This window comes from Cloeon dipterum, chromosome X (assembly GCF_949628265.1).
Source record: "Cloeon dipterum chromosome X, ieCloDipt1.1, whole genome shotgun sequence".
In the NCBI taxonomy this organism is placed as follows: domain Eukaryota; kingdom Metazoa; phylum Arthropoda; class Insecta; order Ephemeroptera; family Baetidae; genus Cloeon; species Cloeon dipterum.
This window is the reverse complement of record NC_088790.1, coordinates 1,848,830-1,870,189: the sequence shown is the minus strand read 5'-3', so window position 1 is coordinate 1,870,189 and position 21,360 is coordinate 1,848,830. Positions and strand designations below refer to the sequence as shown.

Genomic DNA, 21,360 nt, shown 5'->3' with positions numbered 1-21,360 from the left:
CGGGGGCGTGGTTTCCTCGGTAAATCATAAAAGAGCGTGTAATGTGTAAATAAAAGCGCGGGGAAATCAATTGATTTGACGGTTTTACTGAGAACTCTCGAGAATATTGATATTGTGCTGTGATTCCCCAGGACAGAGGCATTGCGCTTGTTGATAATGCGCTGAAAATCGTTAAATTTCAACTGAAAACTTGATTTAATTATCGATTTATTTATTTTGCAGAAATAATTGACTTTCTAAATAAATGCTTTTCTGATGCTCATATGATGGCGATGACCGCGAAACTGTCTATCATGTTTCGTGTTTTTATGGTTTTTCTGCACAAGGGTGGCATTTATTCATTTGCCATCCGTCCATCCATCCGAGCTTTTCTCTTCATTTGCACTTTATCTGTTTCATGCAACGAAAGGCGGCAAGGTCGCGCGCTGTATAATGCAATAACCGTGATGCTAATGCACTGCTGTGTTTATTTGCTATTGTAATTCTGCGCAGACAGCTTTCATTTCGCAAGCAACACACATAAAAGAGCAGAAAGCACTCCCCGGCTCGTTCGTTTTTCAGGCGCGCGATAATCGAGGCTGGAAATTGAAACCGCCTTTTAAACTCTATCTCTCGCTGGTGTGCAAAACTGAACTCTGAATTCCCCCGGGATCGATGAAATAAATAAACTTCGAATGAATGCAACCCGCGAGGCACTGCCAACCAGTGGGTTGTATAATCGACAACAAGAAGTGTCGAATCGAAGCATTCCAGAATCCAGAAAAATCAAAATAACTTATCACCAAAAAGCTTGTGAATCACGTATGTATATTCTCGATTTCAATTAAAACTAAAATATTATAAATTTTTTCTATTCAATTTCACCGTTCGGAAACATGAAGTTTGACAAAAGATTTTTTAAACTTTGACAGGTGATGTTCATAATCTCATTTCCCTTTTGACAAGAAGTTGTATCTTCTTGGTGATCTCGATCAAGCGTGTGCCCTCAATTAAAAACCGACTATGAGGTCTGAGGTCCATGGCGTCAGCTCAGGGTCTCCCCTACAAAGTTCAAACTTTCACATCAGGTTGCCGTTGACCATTTTGTTGAAGTTCCTGACCACTCTGTAAATGCCGTCGTAACGATCAGCTGCACTAGTACGGGCCAACTTATTATGGCATATATTATCATTTATACTGTATGATGAAAGTTTCTTAAGGAGCAGCTTGGGGTGAAGAGTTAGTGAAATTGTAAAGGGTAGTACGGGTATTAAGGGGTAGTACGTGTCTTAGAGGTGGAGGGTAAGAACCCATTCAGGTCGTAATTGTCACGGTACGGATTTTCAGCGAGGTGTTCGAACGAAAATACAAAAATTCACCTTCATGTAAGACTTTTCTGTGAGTTTTAGCTCCCTGGTTATCAACCGGAGCTCAGGGTGAATTTTTGAAAATCGTTCTTTTACCCCAAATAATCGGCGATTGAGGAAAAATTCGATCGGTCATGTAATGGCAACACAACATTAAAAGTCGGTCAGTTAAATTCGTAACTCACATGGCTTTGCATTGACATTGACAATCACGCAAAGTTAAAAATTAAATTATATCACGCTACTCAAAAATATTTGTACACAGTTAAATATCTCTTACATATTATATGTACGAAAGCCTTGATGTGTGGGCGAGGGAGCTACTTTTGCTACCGCTCCAAAATATATAAATATAGGAAATTTAAAAAATCAAATTAGAAATAATTTTTAGGTTACGTTTTTATATTTCATTTTATTAATTATGTGCAAAATTAGTCCCGTTTTTTTAATGTGAATAACATTAATTAATGTGTAAATCGAAATTCTGTTGGAACAGCTTCGGCATGCCTGCACTACATGATGGTGGGAAGCAGTTTAATCAAGGTGCGTCCCAACTCAAGACAATACCACCGATTTTTCACGCTGACCGAGGACCTCAGCGCTATTCGGTGGACTCCTACCTCAAAGAAGGCCTCAAAAGCAATCGGTCAGTGTTCTCCTTTACAGTTTTATTCTCTTGGAAATAATTTAGAAAAAAATTATTTCGATGGCAGTGAACATAGACAGCATAAAAGAAATCCGCGCCGGGAAAAACACGGAGGTGCTGCGCAACCGGGACATCAGCGCGCACCACCTCGAGGACTGCGCCTTCTCCATACTGTACGGGGACAACTTCGAGTCGCTCGACCTGGTCGCACCCTCCTCCGAGGAAGCCAACATCTGGGTCACCGGGCTCAACGCCCTCATCGGCGCCTCCAAATGTGAGAAACAAAACTTTTCTTTCTTTCTCTCTGCTGCGGAAATTACAACTTCAAGAAAAGTTGACAGCCACACGCTCTTTCCGTCTTTTGCATTTTTCCCTCCGTGTCTCGCGCTGTCGGAAGTCGCACTGACACATTTTCTTTTTTTCTTTCTCAAAGTCAGACGCAACTTTTGCTCCAGATGGAAAATAATTGTTGCCTGTCAGCCACTGCTTCAATCTTTACCATTCAGTTGGCTTTTAAAATTTTTTTTTTTAATTAGCATTAATGAAAAATCTATCTCGAGTTAATTGTAATTGTTTTTCAACTGTGGCAGCCCCAGACGCAATCGGCGAGAAGCAGGCGTTGCGGGAAAAGTGGCTGGAACACATGTTTAACAAGGCGGCCGCCGACCAGGACTGCTTGGACATCGGCACGGCCATCAGTCTGATCCAGAAGCTGAGCGGCCAGACGGCGGCCACGGAGAAAGTCCGGCAGAAACTGATGGTGAGTGTGTGAAGCCAAACTATCGTGGCTAGTAATCCACTTAGAAACTCAACAGGGAATAATTATTAACATAAGGAAACCTTTCAACCGACCAAATTTAAATGAAAAATTATTAATTTGGCTTATTTTGAGCTCGAAAAGAATTATTTACAGTGTTTTATTGGCTTTGGGATTTTTTATCGATCGATACATATTTAAATGATTTTATTGATTATTTCTTAAATCTTTGGTTACCTTTGAACGCCTATAATATATAATTTTATATAACAATTATTAAAATAAATAATACATAATTCTTAAAATCTATAGCAAGATTCACTGTAAATATGTATTTTTTCTCAAAGCCAAAATAAAAATTAAAAAACAACTCTAATGCGAATCGTAATGCGCCGATTACTCAAAATTATTTAAAGATGCTTTTAAATTCGGAAATTATTTGAGGTTTCCTTTCAAAGAGGCAACCGTACAAGTCTCGATTTAGCATAAATTAAAAGAAATCACAATCGAAATTGCCGGTAGGTCTCAAGAAGCAAATAATGTAATATAGATTTTCCAACCATGAAAAAAAATTTAGCGGGCTTCCCTGGGTCTATCCAATTAAGTACGCGGTGACGGCGGCGGCATTTCTCTCACTCTTGATTTCAGTGTTAGTTCAAAACATCACGCAAGAAAAATATGTATTTCGCGTTTGCAGGGAAAATCGATTGAAAATCCAATAATTGTTGGGTGCGCTGCTTTTCCATTAATCTGAAATGCTGCGCGCGCTCGGAATCCGTACAATAAAATATTTTCCTTTGCTTCGCATCAATCATTCCTCGCCATCCCGCGGGAAAGGCAGAAAGAAATTATGCAAATGTCCCTTTGGCTTCTAAATGCAAATCGGACTGAGAGAAGCAGGGCGCATGCATTTTTGTTTTGCATCACGGATCAGGGGCCACGCGCTCGCCTCCATTAATAATAATGTGTACATTTCTCATTACGCCGAGAGCGACACACCACTTTTGAGCTGGGATTATTTGCATCTGATTTTTCTAGTAGTCTGAATGTTATGAAGACCTCAAAGGGTTTGAAATTTCGGCATTTTTTCAATTTCCCGGAACAGCAAGTTGTGCAACCCACGAAAAATCAGATATTCAAAAGAAAAAATATTGAAACATATCTCATTGTAAATTTTGGAATTTCAAAAACTTTTCCAAAAGTATAAAAGTTACTCATCATTCGATTTTTCTTGACGAGTAGATTCCAAAAATATAAAACATTAAAATCCGACCACTTCAGTTTTTTGCATACATTTGTTGATGAGAACGCAGATTCTATAATGCTATGATGAATATTTTGACTTTGTGATAATTGTGTGTTTCCTTTGTAATGTAATTTGCAATTGGATGGCCCAAGACTTGATGTATAATTATGACAATATTGTCTACAGTCTACATACCAAAAGTTCAAATAAAAATATTATTACTATTACCTTTCCCGAATTTTCCGGTTTATTCCATTTTAAAAATGTACTCGAATATAGAACATTAAATTTGCCAAATAATAAGGAAAGTCATATTAGAGTAAAGAATACTCTGATTCAAGCCTACAAATTTTTGCACGCGAACTTCCCATAATCCTATTTCTGTTGGAAAATCTTGGAAAAATTCCAGAATCTTAGTTTAAGTACGCAAGTTATCATCACTGGATTATTCTCAAGCAGATTTAGAAAATGTAAAATTATTATATTCCAACCGCTCATGTTTTTCTTATCCCACTTTCCCGGAAAATCCGCTTGAAATTGGTTTAAAAATTAATCGAATTTCCCAGAACACGTATCTCCAGTGAAAAATTCAGGAAAAACCTGATCTTTTGCAAAAGTACGAAAGTGACATATATCATTCGATTCGTCTCGCTGAGCAAATTCCAAAAATGTAAAATTTATTGAGATCAGATCAAGTATGATTATTTTCTTCATAATTTCCCGGAAAAGCCTTTTTGAAAAAGTTTCTAATAATGATTAAAATTAAAATTGCTTGATTTTATGATAACTCTCTTTCAACAATTGAAAACAAGCTGTTGCGTTTTTGCACACATTTTCCCAGAACAATTTTTTTTTAATTTGGAAAAATCCCGAATGCTTCCAAAAGTATAAACGCAACACTTAATTCGATTCGTCTCGACGAGCCGATTCCAAAATTGTTTGATTAATTGAAATCAGACCACTTTTTAAGAAGTTTACGAAATAATTTTGCTTTCACATTTGTGGAGGCGTCAATACAGCGAAATTTTTTGTGTTGAAAAAAATCTCTTTTCCATGTATTATTTTCGTTATTAAATCGTCTTTCTTTCGCAACCCTTGTAAAAAAACATTTGTTGCATGTTCGTGCTGACATAGCCATAAGAATATATTTAATTTTATTTCCCGAGTAGCTAAAATAAATAAAACTGAATATGAATTTCCTGCTTGAAACTTTATTCCAACTTGTCTCTTTCATGCAAGTTTTAATGGCGAAAGCGGTTGCTGTTCGTGTTTCGTTGGTGCATAGCGCAGTGGTAGTGGCAGTGTTGCATATCATGGCGCGCTTTGTTAAAGCAGTCTGTTCCTGCGCCAAACACGTTTTGGGCATTATTAGCAACCTGATATCGAATGAGAGCGGGGCATTAGAGGAGCTGTTATGGATTATTGATGATGATGATGATGCAGCCTCGCTGAGCAGCCGAGTGAATCAATAAATACACACTCGCCACTCGAGCATTTTCCGTTTCTTTGATGCGATTGCGCCTCTTTGTTTACTTTTCACTCAACTCCCCGATTTTGCATTTACGCACGAGTGAAAGCATAGAAGAAACAGCCGAGAGAAAAGCCTCGCCTTCTTAGTAATTAAAACGAAACTTTCCTTGTCGGACGCTAAAAAAAGATGCTCTCAGAGTGGATTTTTATCTCAGTGGAAAAGGAAGCTGCTTAACAATATTAAAGCAAAGCAAAACTAAGAGGGAAATGTTGCCAGTTTTGCACTCGCAGAAGACTTCAACGTTAATTTTGCTCGTCATGAAGGATTTGCTTACCTAAAATCCCCGTAATTGAACAAAAATTGGATTTTTAAGGTTCGTCTGGATAGAAAAATTATATGAATTAAGAATAATTACTAGAAATGTCGCCTTACTATATAGTCCTTTCTAGAGCTGTCTCCTTACTAGGAATGTCTGTTTCCCATTTTAAATCTGAGTTAGTTTTGTTTCTCGCATGCGCCGCAAAATCAATTGTTTTCCTGATGAGCAAGAAATCGAGCTGCATTTCTTCGGCTCGCAGTTTTTTTATATTTATTCGGCAAGCTAAGCAAGGCACGGCTCGGCTCGGTCGGTGCCGCTGCTGTGTTTTTTTTCGTTATCGCCTGCTCGCGGTCTCATTATTTTGCAGCGGCGATTCTTTTCTTCCGCACCTGCTGCTTGTTATCGAGGCGCTCATTTATCATCTTTATCAATCTTGCGCTGCCCGCCGGATTGATTTTCGGGCAAATTGCGGCGACGCGCGGCGGCTGAAGGAGCGCAGAGGGCCAAGAGCATCAAGTGGCTGCCGCCCCTCGACTTCTCGCTGACATGAGCCACACACAGAAAACGCGGCACACACTATTTTATTCAATACATCACGCCCGACCGCATTATCAACGCCCACACTCGTTCATACACTGTGTTTTAATTAATTGCAATACTCTACACGTCGGGAGCAGAAAAGATCAAAGAAAAAAATAAGTTGGTGGTTGAAAGGGGTAGGAATGAGCACCCCCTAAACCCTTCAGCTGGTCAGGGGAGGTCGAGACGAGTCTAATGATGTGTGGTTTTTGGAATTTGAGTTTTTGAGGTGTAAAGAATTCAAACACTCGAAAAATAGGAATTTTTCCAATTTTTCAAATTTCGTTATTTTTGCGACTCCATATCTCGGGTTCTACCTATCAGAATTGCAAAAACTACCCACCATTAGACTTGTCTTAATCTCCCCTAAGCAACTGAAGGGTTATGGGTTGCTTACCCTAAATCCTAGATTGAATTTTGGAAATATTATTATGTTTTTACCCCGCGGAAGTATTTTCACAATTTAAATTATAGCACGGGATTGAAAATGGTTGAGTTAAGCACCCCTAAATTCTTCAGCTGGTCTAAGGAGGTCAAGACGAGTTCATCGGTGGTTAATTTTTGCAATTCTGATGGTTATAACTCGAGATTTTATGGTACAAAGAAACAAAAAAAAATGGGGGAAAAAGTAAATTTTAGGGGAATTTACACCTCGAAATCTCGGGTTCTAACCATCAGAATTGCAAAAACTATACCCACCGTTGGACTCTTCTCGACCTCTTTTACCGATCTGAAGGGTTTAGGAGGCACTTACTCTCCTCCCCCAAAATAAGAACCCCCTTGAAAACGTCACAACTGACATCCCTGAAGAAGCATGCTTAGTAGTGCATTTTTGCTATTAAATTGTAGTTGGGGTGGATCCCCATCCAATCAACCTCAACCCCCTTGGACTGTCTAGGGGAGGTTCAGAAGAAACTAACAGTGGTGGGTAAATTTTGCCACTTTGAAGGTTAGAATCCGAGATTTTGGGTTGCAAAAATGCGAAAAAGTCGAAATATTCTGCTATTTCGAGTTTTATAGAGGAATTTCTTGGAAACAAGAAATACCATTACTATTTTTAAATTGCACCACCGAGAAATTATTATCAAAATCATTCCGTTAATCCGGTAAAAATGAACATTTAGTCGAAAGATTTTGTTTCAATTGATCAGTTTTTAATCATGAAATGAGAGTTTAGATTGAAGCTCATGAGGGCTCAGGTAAAGAGAATCCAATTTGCTATATTTGGTTCAAAGAAGCACAATGAGGGAAAAACAAAAGTGATCCGTCTATTTTGCAAAATTTTCCTATCTTGCAAAGTTTAGATGATCTCTTCTCAATAGCGCCTTTTTCGCCGCCGCCGCCGCCGCTGTTCCGTTGAATGAGCCGCTAATTTCGCCTGCAACTTTTGCCCTAGCTCTCAAAAGATTGCTTCTCCTTTGACGAAAATCTGATTAGCATTCCGCGCACACTTCCGAACCCGCCGAGCACGTTTCCGCCCCCCGCCCGCGTATTTGCAATTACCGCAACGCCCCATCCATCCATCCGCTGCCGAGTCTCGTTTAAAACAACTTTTCGCATTTTAGGAGTTCGACCAGATGAAAATGGACGGCAAGCGCGGACAGGTGGACAGCAAGGAGTTCATCGACATGTTCAAAGAGGTCGCCACTCGACCGGAAATCTACTTCCTCCTCATCAGGTACGTTATATTTTGTTCATTTTTAAACATTTTCCCGCTCTTTCGGTGACACGTGATATTTGCCACACCTTTATTTTCATCGTGGCGTGCCACGCCCCATTTTAATCTACCTTCAAATTCGCTCAGTCAAATTTTAATATTTTCCCGCGCTTTATGACACGTGCCACGCCTTTTTCTCCTAGTAAACCACGCCCCCAATTAAAAAATCCCGCGATTTTTCCAGTTAAAATATTTTTTTCTTATACGTAATATTTTCTGCGCTTTCCAACGCGTGCCACGCTTCATATTTTCCGGTGCACCACTTAAATATTAAACAAATTTTCCAACGGTCAACTAGTGCAAACCGATTATTTTATCACTTTTTATGTGAAAAAGAAACAAGCGGATATTTCCCGTAAGACATTCATTTGGCGAAATAAATTAAATTTTTAAGATTGTAAAAAACTCCACGCATTCCTTACCATGAAAGGAGGTTTTTGTTTTTTTTCTTTGATTCATCGCATCATTTTTTATTTCATCATTTTTATTGAGTCGTCGTGTGAACGCTGCCGCCTCTCATGGCCTCAAGTTTCTGTTTTGATTGTATGCTTTTAGATTCGCTAACAAGGACTACCTGACGCTCGAAGATCTGCAGCTTTTCCTCGAAGGGGAACAAGGGGTAAGTGCATGGTAGCGAAAGCTGATATGCAAGATTATTTTTAATGCACACGCACGCACGCCAAAGGCAAAGAGGCCGGCAGAGCATCCCCTTTCGCTCGGCACCCCCGTGGGTGCGTGCCATTTTAGTTTTGCTTCGGGCGCCGCGCTTGTGTAACGCGACCCTGACCATCCAGCCTGCTGCTTTCGTTTATTAACCGACAGCCGGAGGAATTCTTTCCTGGTTTATCTGCCGACTAATTAATCTTCTATATATTGCTTTTCGAGCACTAGACCTTTCTCCAGATTACTTTTAGCACTATGCTCATAGATACAACTCGTGATTTTCCCCTTGTAAAAGAAGTGTTGGAAAAGCAAACGCATTAAAAAGTTTCTTTTATTCAACCCCTTTTAGCTTTGAGACATCATCAAAAAATGCCATTATTGCCTGTTTCCAACGAGAGATGAAAAGCCGCATTTTCCGCAAAATCAGCGTCTAAAAGCTTACAAAGTGGACATTATCTCGAGTTCTAGTTAAGCTAGAACAGTCAACTTTGTGCCAACAAAATATCTAATTAAAGGGCCACATCTTTTGAATTTGCAGAAAAAATAATAATTTTTCAAATTTGAGTATTTTTTTATTTTATCATTCAATTTCGAATATCTTGAAATTGGCCTCGTTCATTTTTTCTAACTATTGGATAAAATGTTGCCCTTGAAGTATGTAATACGCCTAGAAATTTTCAAGATGGAGAAACCTGTAGCTTTCATGACGCAGAGGATCAAAAGTTGAAAATGAGCATGTTTTAGTTCAGTTTAATTTTGAGAAAATCAATATGCACGATTGGTTGATTTTAATACCCTCGAAACATGCTGGGGGCTGACCCTATAGGATCGTAAGACCGCTAGAACCGATCAGAAATCTAACCCCGCATCAATATTATTAAATTACCCCATAAATGTAGCAACTTAAATTACCCGCCCTGATGGACTCTGTAGTGGTTCGATTTTCAATATTAGCACACCACTCGACTGTTCAGGTTGAGAGATTTCAGAATATGTGCAACTCAACCCTTTTGGAAGACATCAGAGCACTCTCAGGGTACCCAGGGAAGAGATCAGGGCGTTTTCTGATGGCTCTCAAAATGGGTCGAACTGAACATATTCTGAAAGCTCTCAACTTGACCATTCCAACTCTGTGCATATCTTGAAAATCGAATCAATACAGAGCCCGTCAGGCGTTGTTAAAGTGGCTACCGACCGCTAGAGGGCTACCCTGACGCCAGGGTTTGATTTTCTAATGGTCTTATGTGATCTTAAGAGTGGCCCAAGCATGTTCCCAGGGTAAAAAAACTGATCGTGCAATTTTTATTTTTTCACAAAATCTACCTGAACTCAGAATTACCCTTTTTTCAACCTTTCTTGAATACTGAAAATTTCTCCACCCTAAATATTTCCAGGCATATGCAACAGATTTAAGTTAAAATAATTTTTGTGATATTTTGTTATAAAATAGAAACATATTTTAATTAAAATAAATTTCGGTTGATGCAAAAAAACAAATTTAACCAGCAAAGTTGCTTGAACGCATTTCCAGATATCAGACCTGACGATGGAGCGGTGCGTGTCGATAATCCAAAAGCATGAGCCGAACCCGGAGGCGCGCGAGAAGAACCAGTTGCAAATCGACGGTGAGGTTTTTATTTATTTGGCATGAGCGAACTTTGAAACTTGTGGCGCAGGTTTCACCAAGTTCCTGCTGTCGGAGGACTGCGACATTTTCGACCCGGTGCAGCGGGCCGTCTGTCAGGACATGTCGCAACCACTCACGCACTACTTCGTTTCCTCCTCCCACAACTCGTACTTACTCGAGGACCAGGTCAAAGGGCCCTCCAGCGTAGAGGGCTACATTAGGGCGCTCGGAAATGGCTGCCGCTGCGTTAAAGGTGCCTTAATTTCTCCACCACTTAACCCACACTTTTAAACTTTTCGTTTAAATTTAATGAATTGCGAGTTTTTTTGAAAGTTTTAAAGAAATTTTCTTTTTCTGCAATTTAGATTTTATTTCAAACCTTCCCAACCTCTATAAAGGATTAAAGGGGATAGTTTGGGGTAGTTTTGTATTGATTTTAGAGATTTGTTTTCAGTGCATATGTTTCCTGCAAGTGCAAAAAACGTGATTTTTTCTCGTTATTGCAATGCATGGGGTGGAAGGGGGTGAAGGTCCCTTCGGCTGTCTAGGGGAGGTCGAGACGAGTTGAACGGTGGGCAGTTTTTGCAATTCAGACTGTTAGAACCCGAGATTAGGCCTTGCGGCAAGATTAGCAAAAATAAAAGATAAATTTCGCTTTTTGCCAACATTACGCTCGCCAAATCTCGGGTTCTAACGGTCAGAATTGCAAAAATTAAACACCGTTCGACTTGTTTCAACCTTCCCTAGATAGCCAATAGAATTCGGGGTTGATTTTTTTATTTAAAAAGATTTAGATCAGTGTATAAGTTTGTAAAAGTGCAAAGCAACGCGATTTTTATCGTTACTTGAATGCGTGGGGTGGAACGGAGATGAGGGTTGTTCACCCTAAAAACTCTTTGGCTATCTAGAGGAAGTTGAGACGAGTCGAATGGTGTGAATTTTTTTGCAATTTCGACTTTTAGAATCCGAGATTTGGTCGTCGCAATGTTGGCAAAAATCGTTTTTTTTATGCACCAAATAATGGGTTCTAAAGGTCAGAATTGCAAAAGCTGCACACCATTCGACTCGTCCCAATCTTCCCTAGATAGCCGATGGGCTTAAGGGAATGATCAACCCCAATTTGCCTTTTCCTCCCCCCATAATCAAAGTTAGATTAAATTAATGATTTTGTTTCAACATTAATTTTAATTCAACTCCTGTCAAGAAATTACAAAAGAAATCCCGATTTCAGTGGACTGCTGGGACGGTCCGGAGCAGCCTCTGGTGTACCACGGCAACTCGATGACCTCAAAAATCCTATTCAGAGACTGCATAGAAGTAATAAAGGAGTTCGCTTTCATTTATTCTCAGTGAGTGGGCCGGTTGCATTGTCGCGGCTATTGTGTCTGATGCGCGCGTCGCTTTTTTCCGCGCAGGTATCCTCTAATAATTCACCTGGAGAACCATTGTAGCGTGGATCAGCAGAGGATGGTGGCCGGCATTATGCGACACGTTCTCAGGGAGCACTTGTACATTCACAAGGACAACAGCCCCAAGGACCCCTGCCAAATGAGTCCGATCGAGCTCAGGGGCAAAATCCTCATCATGGTGAATTTTCAATAAAAAGAAAAATAATTTCAAAAATAGAAAATCGATTGATCTCAGGGCAAGAAATTGGCTGCCGAGTGCAAGGAGGAGAGTGGCGAGGTGAGCGACGAGGACGAGGGCTGCGACAACAACAACCGAAGGGCCAGCACCATCAAGACGGACAAACCACGCACGATGGCGCTGTGCCGGGAGCTGTCTGACCTCATCAGCCTGGTCAGGACCAAGTTTGTCGACTTTGCCACTTCCAAGCAAACCCGTAAGTTTACTGCCAAAACTGAACACACAAAAAATATTGTAAAAATATATTAACAAATAATATTAACTTTTAAGTTAAATAAAAATTTAACTTATTAAATTTAATTTTTTATTGTATTTCATTATTTAAATTTAATTTCATTTATTTGTATTGTATTACACAGCGGTACAGAAATCGAAGCTTCTCCATTTCTGTCCGTAATTTTTTAAATGTAACGTCCAGCTCATGATTGGCATTGGCAATTTTTGTTCATAATCCTTATTTATAAAGTGTTCCTATAAAATTAAAACAATACACAATAACAAAACTTTATAAAAAACATTTTTCAATATTTTTCACTTTTTGCCCTTTTTGCATCTCCAAATCTCGGGTTCAGAATTGCAAAGTCTACCCACCGTTGGACTCGTCTCGACCTGCTCTGACCAGCTGAAGGGTTTAGGGGTGCTTAACCTTTATCTCTAAGTTGCTATACTTCATCAACCCCCTTAAAAAGCCAAACTCTTGATTTTTTCTTTATTAATTCGCATTTAATTTTAAAATATTTTTGTTTCAATTTTTAAATACGGGACAAGGTGTTAATTTAGAAGGAGTTTTGGATAGATTAAAAATATTTTCAAGCCCAGAGGAGACATGATAAAATGTTTACTTCAAAATTGTAGCAATGGGGTTGAAAGGGGATGGGGTTGAGCGTGAGCATCCTCTAAACAATTAAGCTGGTTAGTGGAGGTTGAGACGAGTCTAACGGTGGGTATTTTTTGCAATTCTGATAATTGCATTTGGATGAGCAAAAAGTGAAAAAAACGTTGATGTTTTTCTTATCGAAATTTTAAAAGAATATGATGATTTTTGTTGTAAATTATGCCAATTTTGTCCTCTGAGCCATGAAATTTCGTCCAGTGGATAAAAATTGTTGGTTTGCAGAGAGAACGAAAGAAATGTGTTCATTGAGCGAGTCGGCGGCGACGCGGCTGGCTCACGCTTGCGCCGAGGACTTTGTCAACCACAACAAGTCCTTTCTCACCAAGGTGTTTCCCAACTCGAGCCGCGTCGACTCGAGCAACTTCAACCCTCAGGACTTTTGGAACTGCGGTTGCCAGCTAGGTGGAAATCCAACCAAACTTTTATTTCAGAGAAAATAATTTCATATTTGTGTCGGCAGTGGCTTTAAACTTTCAAACGCCGGGCCAGATGATGGACCTGTACGATGGTAGATTTAGGCAGAATGGTGGTTGTGGCTACGTTTTGAAACCGTCTGTGATGAGAGAAGAGATCTCCTTCTTTAGCGCTAATCTTAGAGACCTTGTACCTGGAGTAGCACCTCAAACCCTTCACATTAAGGTGCGGACTATACATATTTTTTGGAATTGAATATTTTAATTAGTTAATTTTTCCATGCAGATAATAAGTGGGCAGCAACTGCCAAGACCTCGGGGGTCGATGGCTAAGGGGGACGTGATTGACCCATACATTGTGATCCAACTGTTCGGCATTCCAGCAGACTGCACTGGTAACTCTCAAAATCCTAGTCCTGCTTTCTTCCCAGACAAAAAGGGCACTTTCCAGACGCCAATTTATCGGTTGTTTTATTTCCTGAGGGCATGGTTTCGAGTTATGTCGTAGGATCAACTCGTGCGCTTTCGTTTGACGCCAATCGAGATGCGGATGGCTTGAGTAATTTTGACGTAGAGACTCTAACGAAAATCATTTAGCATGGGAAAAGATAGAGAGACGTGGATGAGCAGCGCACTCTGAATTTATGGAACCATGAATAAAATACAAAAAAATGAATCCCTGCCGTCTAATTCGCAGAGAGAAAAACCAAAACTGTGTCCAACGAGGGCAACTGTCCAATTTTCGAGGAGAGCTTCGAGTTCCAGATTGTGCTTCCTGATTTGGTGCTCGTGCGATTTGTCGTGCTGGATGACGAGTACATTGGTGACGACTTCATCGGCCAATACACCATTCCTTTCGACTGCCTCCAACCAGGTGCGCTCTTTGGCTAATTAATATTCTTCTTTACCGCGCTCTTATTCTTTCTTGATTCGCTGATTTGCATGCAGGCTATCGGCACATACGACTTCTTTCCAACACCGGGGAACCCCTGGAGAACTCGTTTCTCTTTGTGCACATTGCAATTACTAACAAAAAAGGTGGCGGGGTGAGTGCAGCCGTTTCCTCCCCAAGACACGCCAATTTAATTTCTCTACTTTTGCAGCGACCCGCTTCGAAATCGGAAAAGCTGCACACGGATATCAGAACTATCGGCTTGAAGCAAGTCGATGATCAATTAAAGGTTAGTAAAAATATTTAAAATATATATAATTAATTTAATTAATAAAATGAAACTCAGGGTGCAATCGCGGACCTGATGGACGTGCTGAGGGCGCGACAAGACGTGGAGGTGGCCATGGAGGCGCTCAGGGCGGACTGCGGCCTCAACGAGGCGGCCAACATGAAACAGTGTCTGAGGGTGCTGCTCCACCGGCTGGCCAGCTGTCCGCACATCTCGGCCGTCTCCATCGAAGACTTTGAAGGCGTAAGATTGATTTTGTGGATACCCGCGGCCACAGTAACCAAATTTTTGTAAGACGTCACAACTGATGAGAGGGGGTAACCCTTGCGCAGTAGCGACCAAAAGCGCGCCAAAGCAACGTGCATTTTGCCATGGCACAAAACAATGTTCAATCGGAAAAATATGTTTCGACCCTCAGGAATCGAGGAATTAACTCCATTCGACGCAGAATTTTTAAACGCATCTAATTAACTTTTATTTTTCACTTTACAACCCATATAGAAGTTGAGTTATTTATTTTTGTTTAAATCTGCAAAATGTAATTTGTGACATTTAAAATTTTTGTTTCCGGGGCCTAGGCGGGGCCCTGTGGGCCGGAGGGATTTTGGCACCAGTCGATGCCCTTCAATGGGGCACGTCTACCCGTGGGTGGTTTTTCAAAACCGGACCATTTGTCAAATTACCGCGATTATTTTCAGCCGAATTTACGAAAAAGTCAAAATTTCCTTAAAAAAATGATTGTATTTAGTTAAAATTCGGCCGTTTGTCCGATCGTTGACCAAGACGCTTTATCGGATAGCTCTTTAATTGGGCTCTTACCTGGGATACCCAAACGACCTTTTTCAGGGTCCCCCGACCTGAGATCCGCTCCGAGGCCAGATTTTAATGCTTTTTCAGTACTTTCGAGAACATTTTGCAAAACTTGGAAATAAATATTAAATTTAAAATTGGAATTGTGTTTTTCTCAGGTGTTTCGCTTCAAGGTGGAGTCGTCGGGGATGCCGCAGCACCTGCAGCGTGGCATCGGGCTGTTTGAGCGGGTCATGTCGGAAATGCAGTTCATGATCGAGAACGGAGACCGGCTGCTGAGCCAGATCAGCAGCCACCACTCGAGTCTGCTCGAGTTCCACGAGGAGCTGCCTGCGCTCGCCAACCAAGCCGGCCTCAAGGGCAAAAAGTACAACAAGGTGCACGAGAACTACACGTGGAACGTGCGCATCCTCAGGGGACAGATGGACGTGCTCGAGAGCTGCAAGAAGGAGTGTTTGCAGGCCATTTCACAGGTTCAAAGACTTCCGTAATGAGTTTAAAATTGCAAGGAAAAACATGATACCCCTGAGGTCAGTGAAGACTACCAGAAAAGATCAGAAATGAATAAATCAGGGAAGACCTCAGGGATCAATATTATTAAACATTTCCATAAAAGAGCCACTTTAACGACACCTGACGGCTCTGTAGTGGTTCGATTTGCAAGATTAGAACACCACTGGAATGGCCAAGCTGATAGCTTTCAGAATGTGTGCAACTCGACCCTTTTGGAAAACATCAGGGCACTCTCAGGGTACTCAGGGTGTTTTCTGATGGCTCTCAAAATATAGGTCATGTTGAACATATTCTCAAAGATCTTAACTTGGCCGTTCCAACGGTGTGCAAATTTTGCAAATCGAACTAGTACAGAATGTCGTGCAACTCGTGCAATTTTGATTTTCTCAAATTCCACCTGAACTAAAAAATCCCATTTTTCAACCGTTTTTCAATTCAAACAATTAAAAGTTTTCCACAAGGTTCATAAAATTGGAACAGAGCAATATTTAAATTAAATTTATTTGTATTTTTTTTTTTTTTTTTTTTTTGTAAAAATTTGTGTGAATGGACTCCAGGTGCAGAGTTCTGCGTCGTCGATGGGGACGTACCTGGCGAAGGAGCGGAGTCCTGCGGGGACGCGCGGGCAGCAGCAACAGCGCAAGTTAAATTTGTTCTGCAAGCGTCCGTCGCTGGACGCGATCCACGTGACGCAGCAGCCGGGCAGCCCGACGTCGCCCGGGGGGCCGCCGGCGAGTCCGTCCTCGGTCAAGCCCAAGAGCATCCTCAAAAAGTCCAACTCGAACATCGAGCAGAGCAGCGTCGCCGGGTATGTCTCGCCGACTAACAGCCTCCGCTCTAACTCGTGGATCTCCACCAACAACCAGTGATTTCTCTCACTCACACCTCGTGCCAATATTTAAAACTATATCTATCTATCGACCAACAACTACTTTAATAAAAGCCTCCTGCACTAAAATCTGACCATTTAATGAAATTAATCGGATTTTTTTAAGGAGTATATAGAAATTTAGAATTAGAACTGATTTTAACAAATAAAATTGTATTGAGCCGTTGACAGTTGGCATTGGCACTGAAGAATTTATGGAAAAATTGGCAGTGTTTGCAGTTTTGACCAACCTGCGCGTTTCTAATAAAATTTGAAAAATATTATTTCACGTAAATTTTAATAATAAAAATAAAGCAATAAAAAATTTTAAAGTGTATGAAAATTATGAAAAATAAATAGATTCTTGCAAATTTCTGTCTTGAAAATCTTAAAACTATCATAAAGCTACCAAAAATAAAACTATGGTGTTTCATTAAATATTTTGGGACTGTAAAAATATAAACAATATTTTAAGGAATTCAAAATTTGAACCAAAATTATGGGAAATGCCTAGATTTGTAGTAATAAAAATTCCCATTTTTACAGTGAAGATTATATATAGAATCTGTCAAACGTTTCATGGATTTTCGTTTCATATTTTTAAGAAAAGGAAATTTATTCTTGAAATTTTTAAATAATTCACAACTATTTATAATGACGTCATTAGTCCATTTAATTTTTTTAATAGAACTTTTCTTAGTTTTGTCTAAAAAAAATTTCGAAACCAATAATAAAGTAAAAATTGGTCCTCATTTTGAGGTTCTTGAAAAATTTGGATAAAATTTATCTAAAAACAGAGTTCTTTTAAGCCCTCGAATATTCAAATTAGCCACAATTTGGCCTATTTACGTAGTATAAAACAACAAGTTTTTTTTTTAGAGAAATATAATATAAAAATGAGCGTTCATAGTATATCTCACTGGCATTTATTTGTATACTGCTTGAAACTATTAAAATAAAAATGGTGAATTTAGTGCAGGCAGGAAAAGAATTACGTTGGTATAAATATTGGCAGGTGGCAAAAATCACGTGTCTAGTCTGAGTGTGCCTTGTTATAATTGAATTCGGACATCGCATCATTTCTCTCTATTTTGTCAATCGCGGGAGTAAGTAAAATTGCTGTTTTGCGGAAGAAACGTTAAAATGAATAAAATCTACATGCCTTCCAGTACAGAATTTATGCGGTCGTAGCTAACAATAAGTGTGTGCAAAGAAAAATAAAAACAAAATACGATCGAGATATTTTGATGTTTTATCCGCCGCGCGCATGCAAGAAAGAGAATCAAGTCAGAGTTTTATAACACGTACATATATAATATATATTGTATCGACATACTGTAATTGTAGGCGATAGCTCTGTAAAATAATTTGTTGATTGTGATTTGATTTGATTGTTAATTGAAGGATGGACCGGCGGATGGGGCCTCTGTCGCGCCACAGACCCACTTTTGACCAATAGCTCAAGCAGCAGGTACCGCAACAAATCCACTTCTATAATTAATTTCATTTAAAGACCGTCTCTGACGAAGTTTCTGAGCACACCAATCGATCCCTGAGGGTCGAAGTATAGCTAGAGTCGACGTTTTTCCGATCAAAAAGTCCAGTACGACGTGCCAACTTTTTTCCCCGCCAAAACAATTTGAATGCGAGAACTCCGCATGCGTGAGAGCTGGTTTGAGCACTTGCAGAGAGACCGCCTCTACTATCGACTTCTTTGTCAAATCCAGCCAGCTATGACGATGCGCAGGTCGCGCATTCAAATTGTTTTGGCGGGAAAAAAGTTCGCACGTCGCGATGGACATTTTGGTCGGAAAATATATCCACTTTTCCTAATTCGACCCTCAAGAATCGATTAGTGCGCTCAGAAACTTCGTCAAAGACAGCCTTAAATACTATTATATCCAACCAAGCTATAAATTTTGAGTGTGTGCTGAGCTAAAGTAAACGATTTACAGATTTTAATACACGCGCTGTGTTCCACTCGTGAAATTAATAAATTATAAATAAACATGTAGAGCGAGTGCGGAGAGTGAATGCGGCTCTTATTGTTCATCAATCAAAGTGTGTAGTTCTGTGTGTCACGCGTAATTCAGTTGGATTATTAACAAGAGAGTAGGTGTATCATAGTTTCCGTGTGCGATGTATGGACAAGAACAGACGACGAATAATATGAAACCTAACTATCTGTACAGTACTCATTCTCGACTTTTATTCTTTCCTAACACCCATTCAATCCATTCGATTCCATAAATAATTTCAAATAAATCTCACCCTAAACTGCACTTGCATAGGAGTGGAAAATGATTTTTTTATTTTAAAAATAAAATTACATGAAAAGTTCTGATCAAAATGCCCCAAAATCGAATTTTTCAATTTTTTAAGGAAATTAATTGCTTGCGGGGTGAGAAAAATTATGAAAATTGAATAGTGAGGTTATAAAAAATAGCTCTTTTGAGTCATGGAAGTTAATTTAAATTGTTAGTGTTCGGCATAATTTAAATTCACAAGATGATAGTAGCGTAGAAAACTGACAATATTTAGAAAGCTGATTAAATTTCTAGTTTTTTTCCTAATGAGCTAATTTTTCTCAAATTTACCAATTTCATTCAAAATTTGCCTGAAAATATCAACTGGCTGTTATATAACTTTAATTTTTTGTTGCGAAAAATCAAAATACCCAAAATTAAGTTAATTTATTCGAACATCATCTCAGAAAATTTGGTTTTTTCATTTTAAAGGGATTTAGCGGGGAAATTCACTATCATTCCTCACTAAAGAGTTGCAAGGTATTATAGGTTGCATTCAGACAATTTAATAATTTTTATTCTCTTTAAATTTTATATTTACTCATAAAACCGAAAAAATAATCAAATTAAATTCCTTTATTTTCTCCCCGTTTTCCCCGGCCTTTTTTGTGGTACTTTTCTCAAGAGGTTCGCAAAACCCGCATTTCTTTAAAACTGAATAATTTATATTGGAAATAAATTCAACCAGACTTCATCCTAGTTGCAAAATTGTCGTTTTAATAAAGAAGTGGTCGCATTTTTCAATAACTGAATAATTTTCCAAAATTTCCGATTTTTTTAACTTTTCGGGGTTGATTTTAAATAAATAATTTTTCAGGATATCATTACCATTTGATATTTATTTCGAGAATTCAACATTGTAAAAAACGAGAAAGAAGCTTTTTTGAAATAAAATTGTTTTAAGCCGTTGACAGTTGGCACTGAAGATTTTATGCAAAAATTTGCAGTGTTTGTGGTTTTGACCAACCTGTGTATTTCATTTGACATATTTTTTTTATTAAAAATTGGGAATTTCAATTTAAATACTGAACTTTGATAAAAAAAATTAGGCAATTATAATTTTATAAAATAGAAAAAAATATGAAGAATAATTTGTGAAAAACTTTATTCGGAAAATGACTGGATTTTTTCAGCAGATTTTAGTAGTGAGAAATTCACTTTTACACGGTTAATTTTTTTTAATAGTAATTAAGTTCCATTGAAGTAAATGTTTCTAATTTAGAAAAAAAGGCCAATAAATAAAATAATTATTTTTGTTTGATTGATGAATAAAAATTCATATTTTTAGAGAAGACGTTTTTAGTTACAGCAGGTTTTAAGATTTATAAGATTAAGAAAGGGCTGTATTACCATGTTCGCTTCTTAAAAAAATTAATCTCTTTGATTTTAAACATTTTTCAAACATATTATCCGGGTCTGTGAATTTTATTTATTTTATTATTATTATTGTTTATTCTTGCCAAAGTCATAAGATACAAAATATAAAAATTACAGCAAGAAATGGCATACAATGCTAGCAGAATACTGCAAAAACGATCAGATACATTATATAAAATCACGCCGCACTGAGCCAAAAGGAAATCGCACACTAATTATCACAATTAATTAGTCGACAATTTTTACTGTATTTCGTGATTTTTGACACGTTTTTTCATTTGATGATAATCTCATTTTTTGCAGTTTCAGTTCGTGCAAAAATTAAATGTTAACCAAACGTTAAAAATTTAATGAAATATCGGAACATTGCTGATTTAATCGGAAGAAAAATTGTTTATAAAAGAGCTGGAAAATATTTAAAAGTGGTTTTTAAAGCCTTGAAAAATGTGAAATATTTGCTCCTAGAAATTGCTTCAATAATATTTGATTTTCTTTAATAAAAAGCCTAAAATTAACGCTTAAAACACTCATCACAGCTAATTTGTACTTAATAAAAGTTACGACATTTATTTTATTTTCTAGGAATCGTGTCCCTAGACGGAAGGTCCAATTGAAAGAAGAAGCGCACCGCTCGCATTCATTTAAATGGTTTAACAGAAGTTGAAAATAAAAATACTTTTTAATATCAACACGCACTAATTCTGCTTTCGTAATTGAACCAACGAACCAACGGCGCGGGGCCAGTTTTATTTGGGAGATGGCTCGAAAAGAGAGTGACAGTGGAGCGTGTGAGAAAGAGAGGGAGAGAGAGAGAGAGAGAGAGAGAGAGAGAGAGAGAGAGAGAGAGAGACTTGTTTAAAGGTGGCAGCTGCGCGGCGCTTGATCCGCGCGTTGACAGCCGCTTTTTTCCTACGACTGCAAAGTTTAGAAACATTGGGCCAAAGTTTATCAATATTCAACCCGATACGTTGTTCATCAA

The 21,360-nt window shown here is 38.8% G+C and overlaps 1 protein-coding gene across 4 annotated transcripts in view; it reads left to right on the top strand.

Moving 5' to 3' along the window:
• Positions 1-21,070, top strand: part of LOC135946791 (inactive phospholipase C-like protein 2) — a 62,640-nt gene extending 41,570 nt beyond the window's left edge. The window contains exons 2-22 of one of the 4 annotated variants that reach the window (XM_065495161.1): positions 1,843-1,992; positions 2,060-2,266; positions 2,583-2,752; positions 7,930-8,042; positions 8,637-8,700; positions 10,276-10,369; positions 10,421-10,624; positions 11,603-11,720; positions 11,787-11,958; positions 12,016-12,214; positions 13,136-13,315; positions 13,374-13,552; positions 13,613-13,721; positions 14,024-14,200; positions 14,275-14,372; positions 14,430-14,507; positions 14,565-14,750; positions 15,476-15,790; positions 16,388-16,638; positions 18,103-18,169; positions 20,964-21,070. In XM_065495161.1, the coding sequence (XP_065351233.1) occupies positions 1,843-1,992; positions 2,060-2,266; positions 2,583-2,752; positions 7,930-8,042; positions 8,637-8,700; positions 10,276-10,369; positions 10,421-10,624; positions 11,603-11,720; positions 11,787-11,958; positions 12,016-12,214; positions 13,136-13,315; positions 13,374-13,552; positions 13,613-13,721; positions 14,024-14,200; positions 14,275-14,372; positions 14,430-14,507; positions 14,565-14,750; positions 15,476-15,790; positions 16,388-16,638; positions 18,103-18,157 (3,119 nt within the window). In that variant the 3' untranslated portion in view covers positions 18,158-18,169; positions 20,964-21,070. Of the gene's footprint in view, positions 1-1,842; positions 1,993-2,059; positions 2,267-2,582; positions 2,753-7,929; positions 8,043-8,636; positions 8,701-10,275; positions 10,370-10,420; positions 10,625-11,602; positions 11,721-11,786; positions 11,959-12,015; positions 12,215-13,135; positions 13,316-13,373; positions 13,553-13,612; positions 13,722-14,023; positions 14,201-14,274; positions 14,373-14,429; positions 14,508-14,564; positions 14,751-15,475; positions 15,791-16,387; positions 18,893-20,963 lie in introns of those variants that run through there. The other 3 variants (XM_065495158.1, XM_065495160.1, XM_065495159.1) reach the window with 3 other exon arrangements.
• The last annotated feature ends 290 nt before the right edge of the window (positions 21,071-21,360 follow it).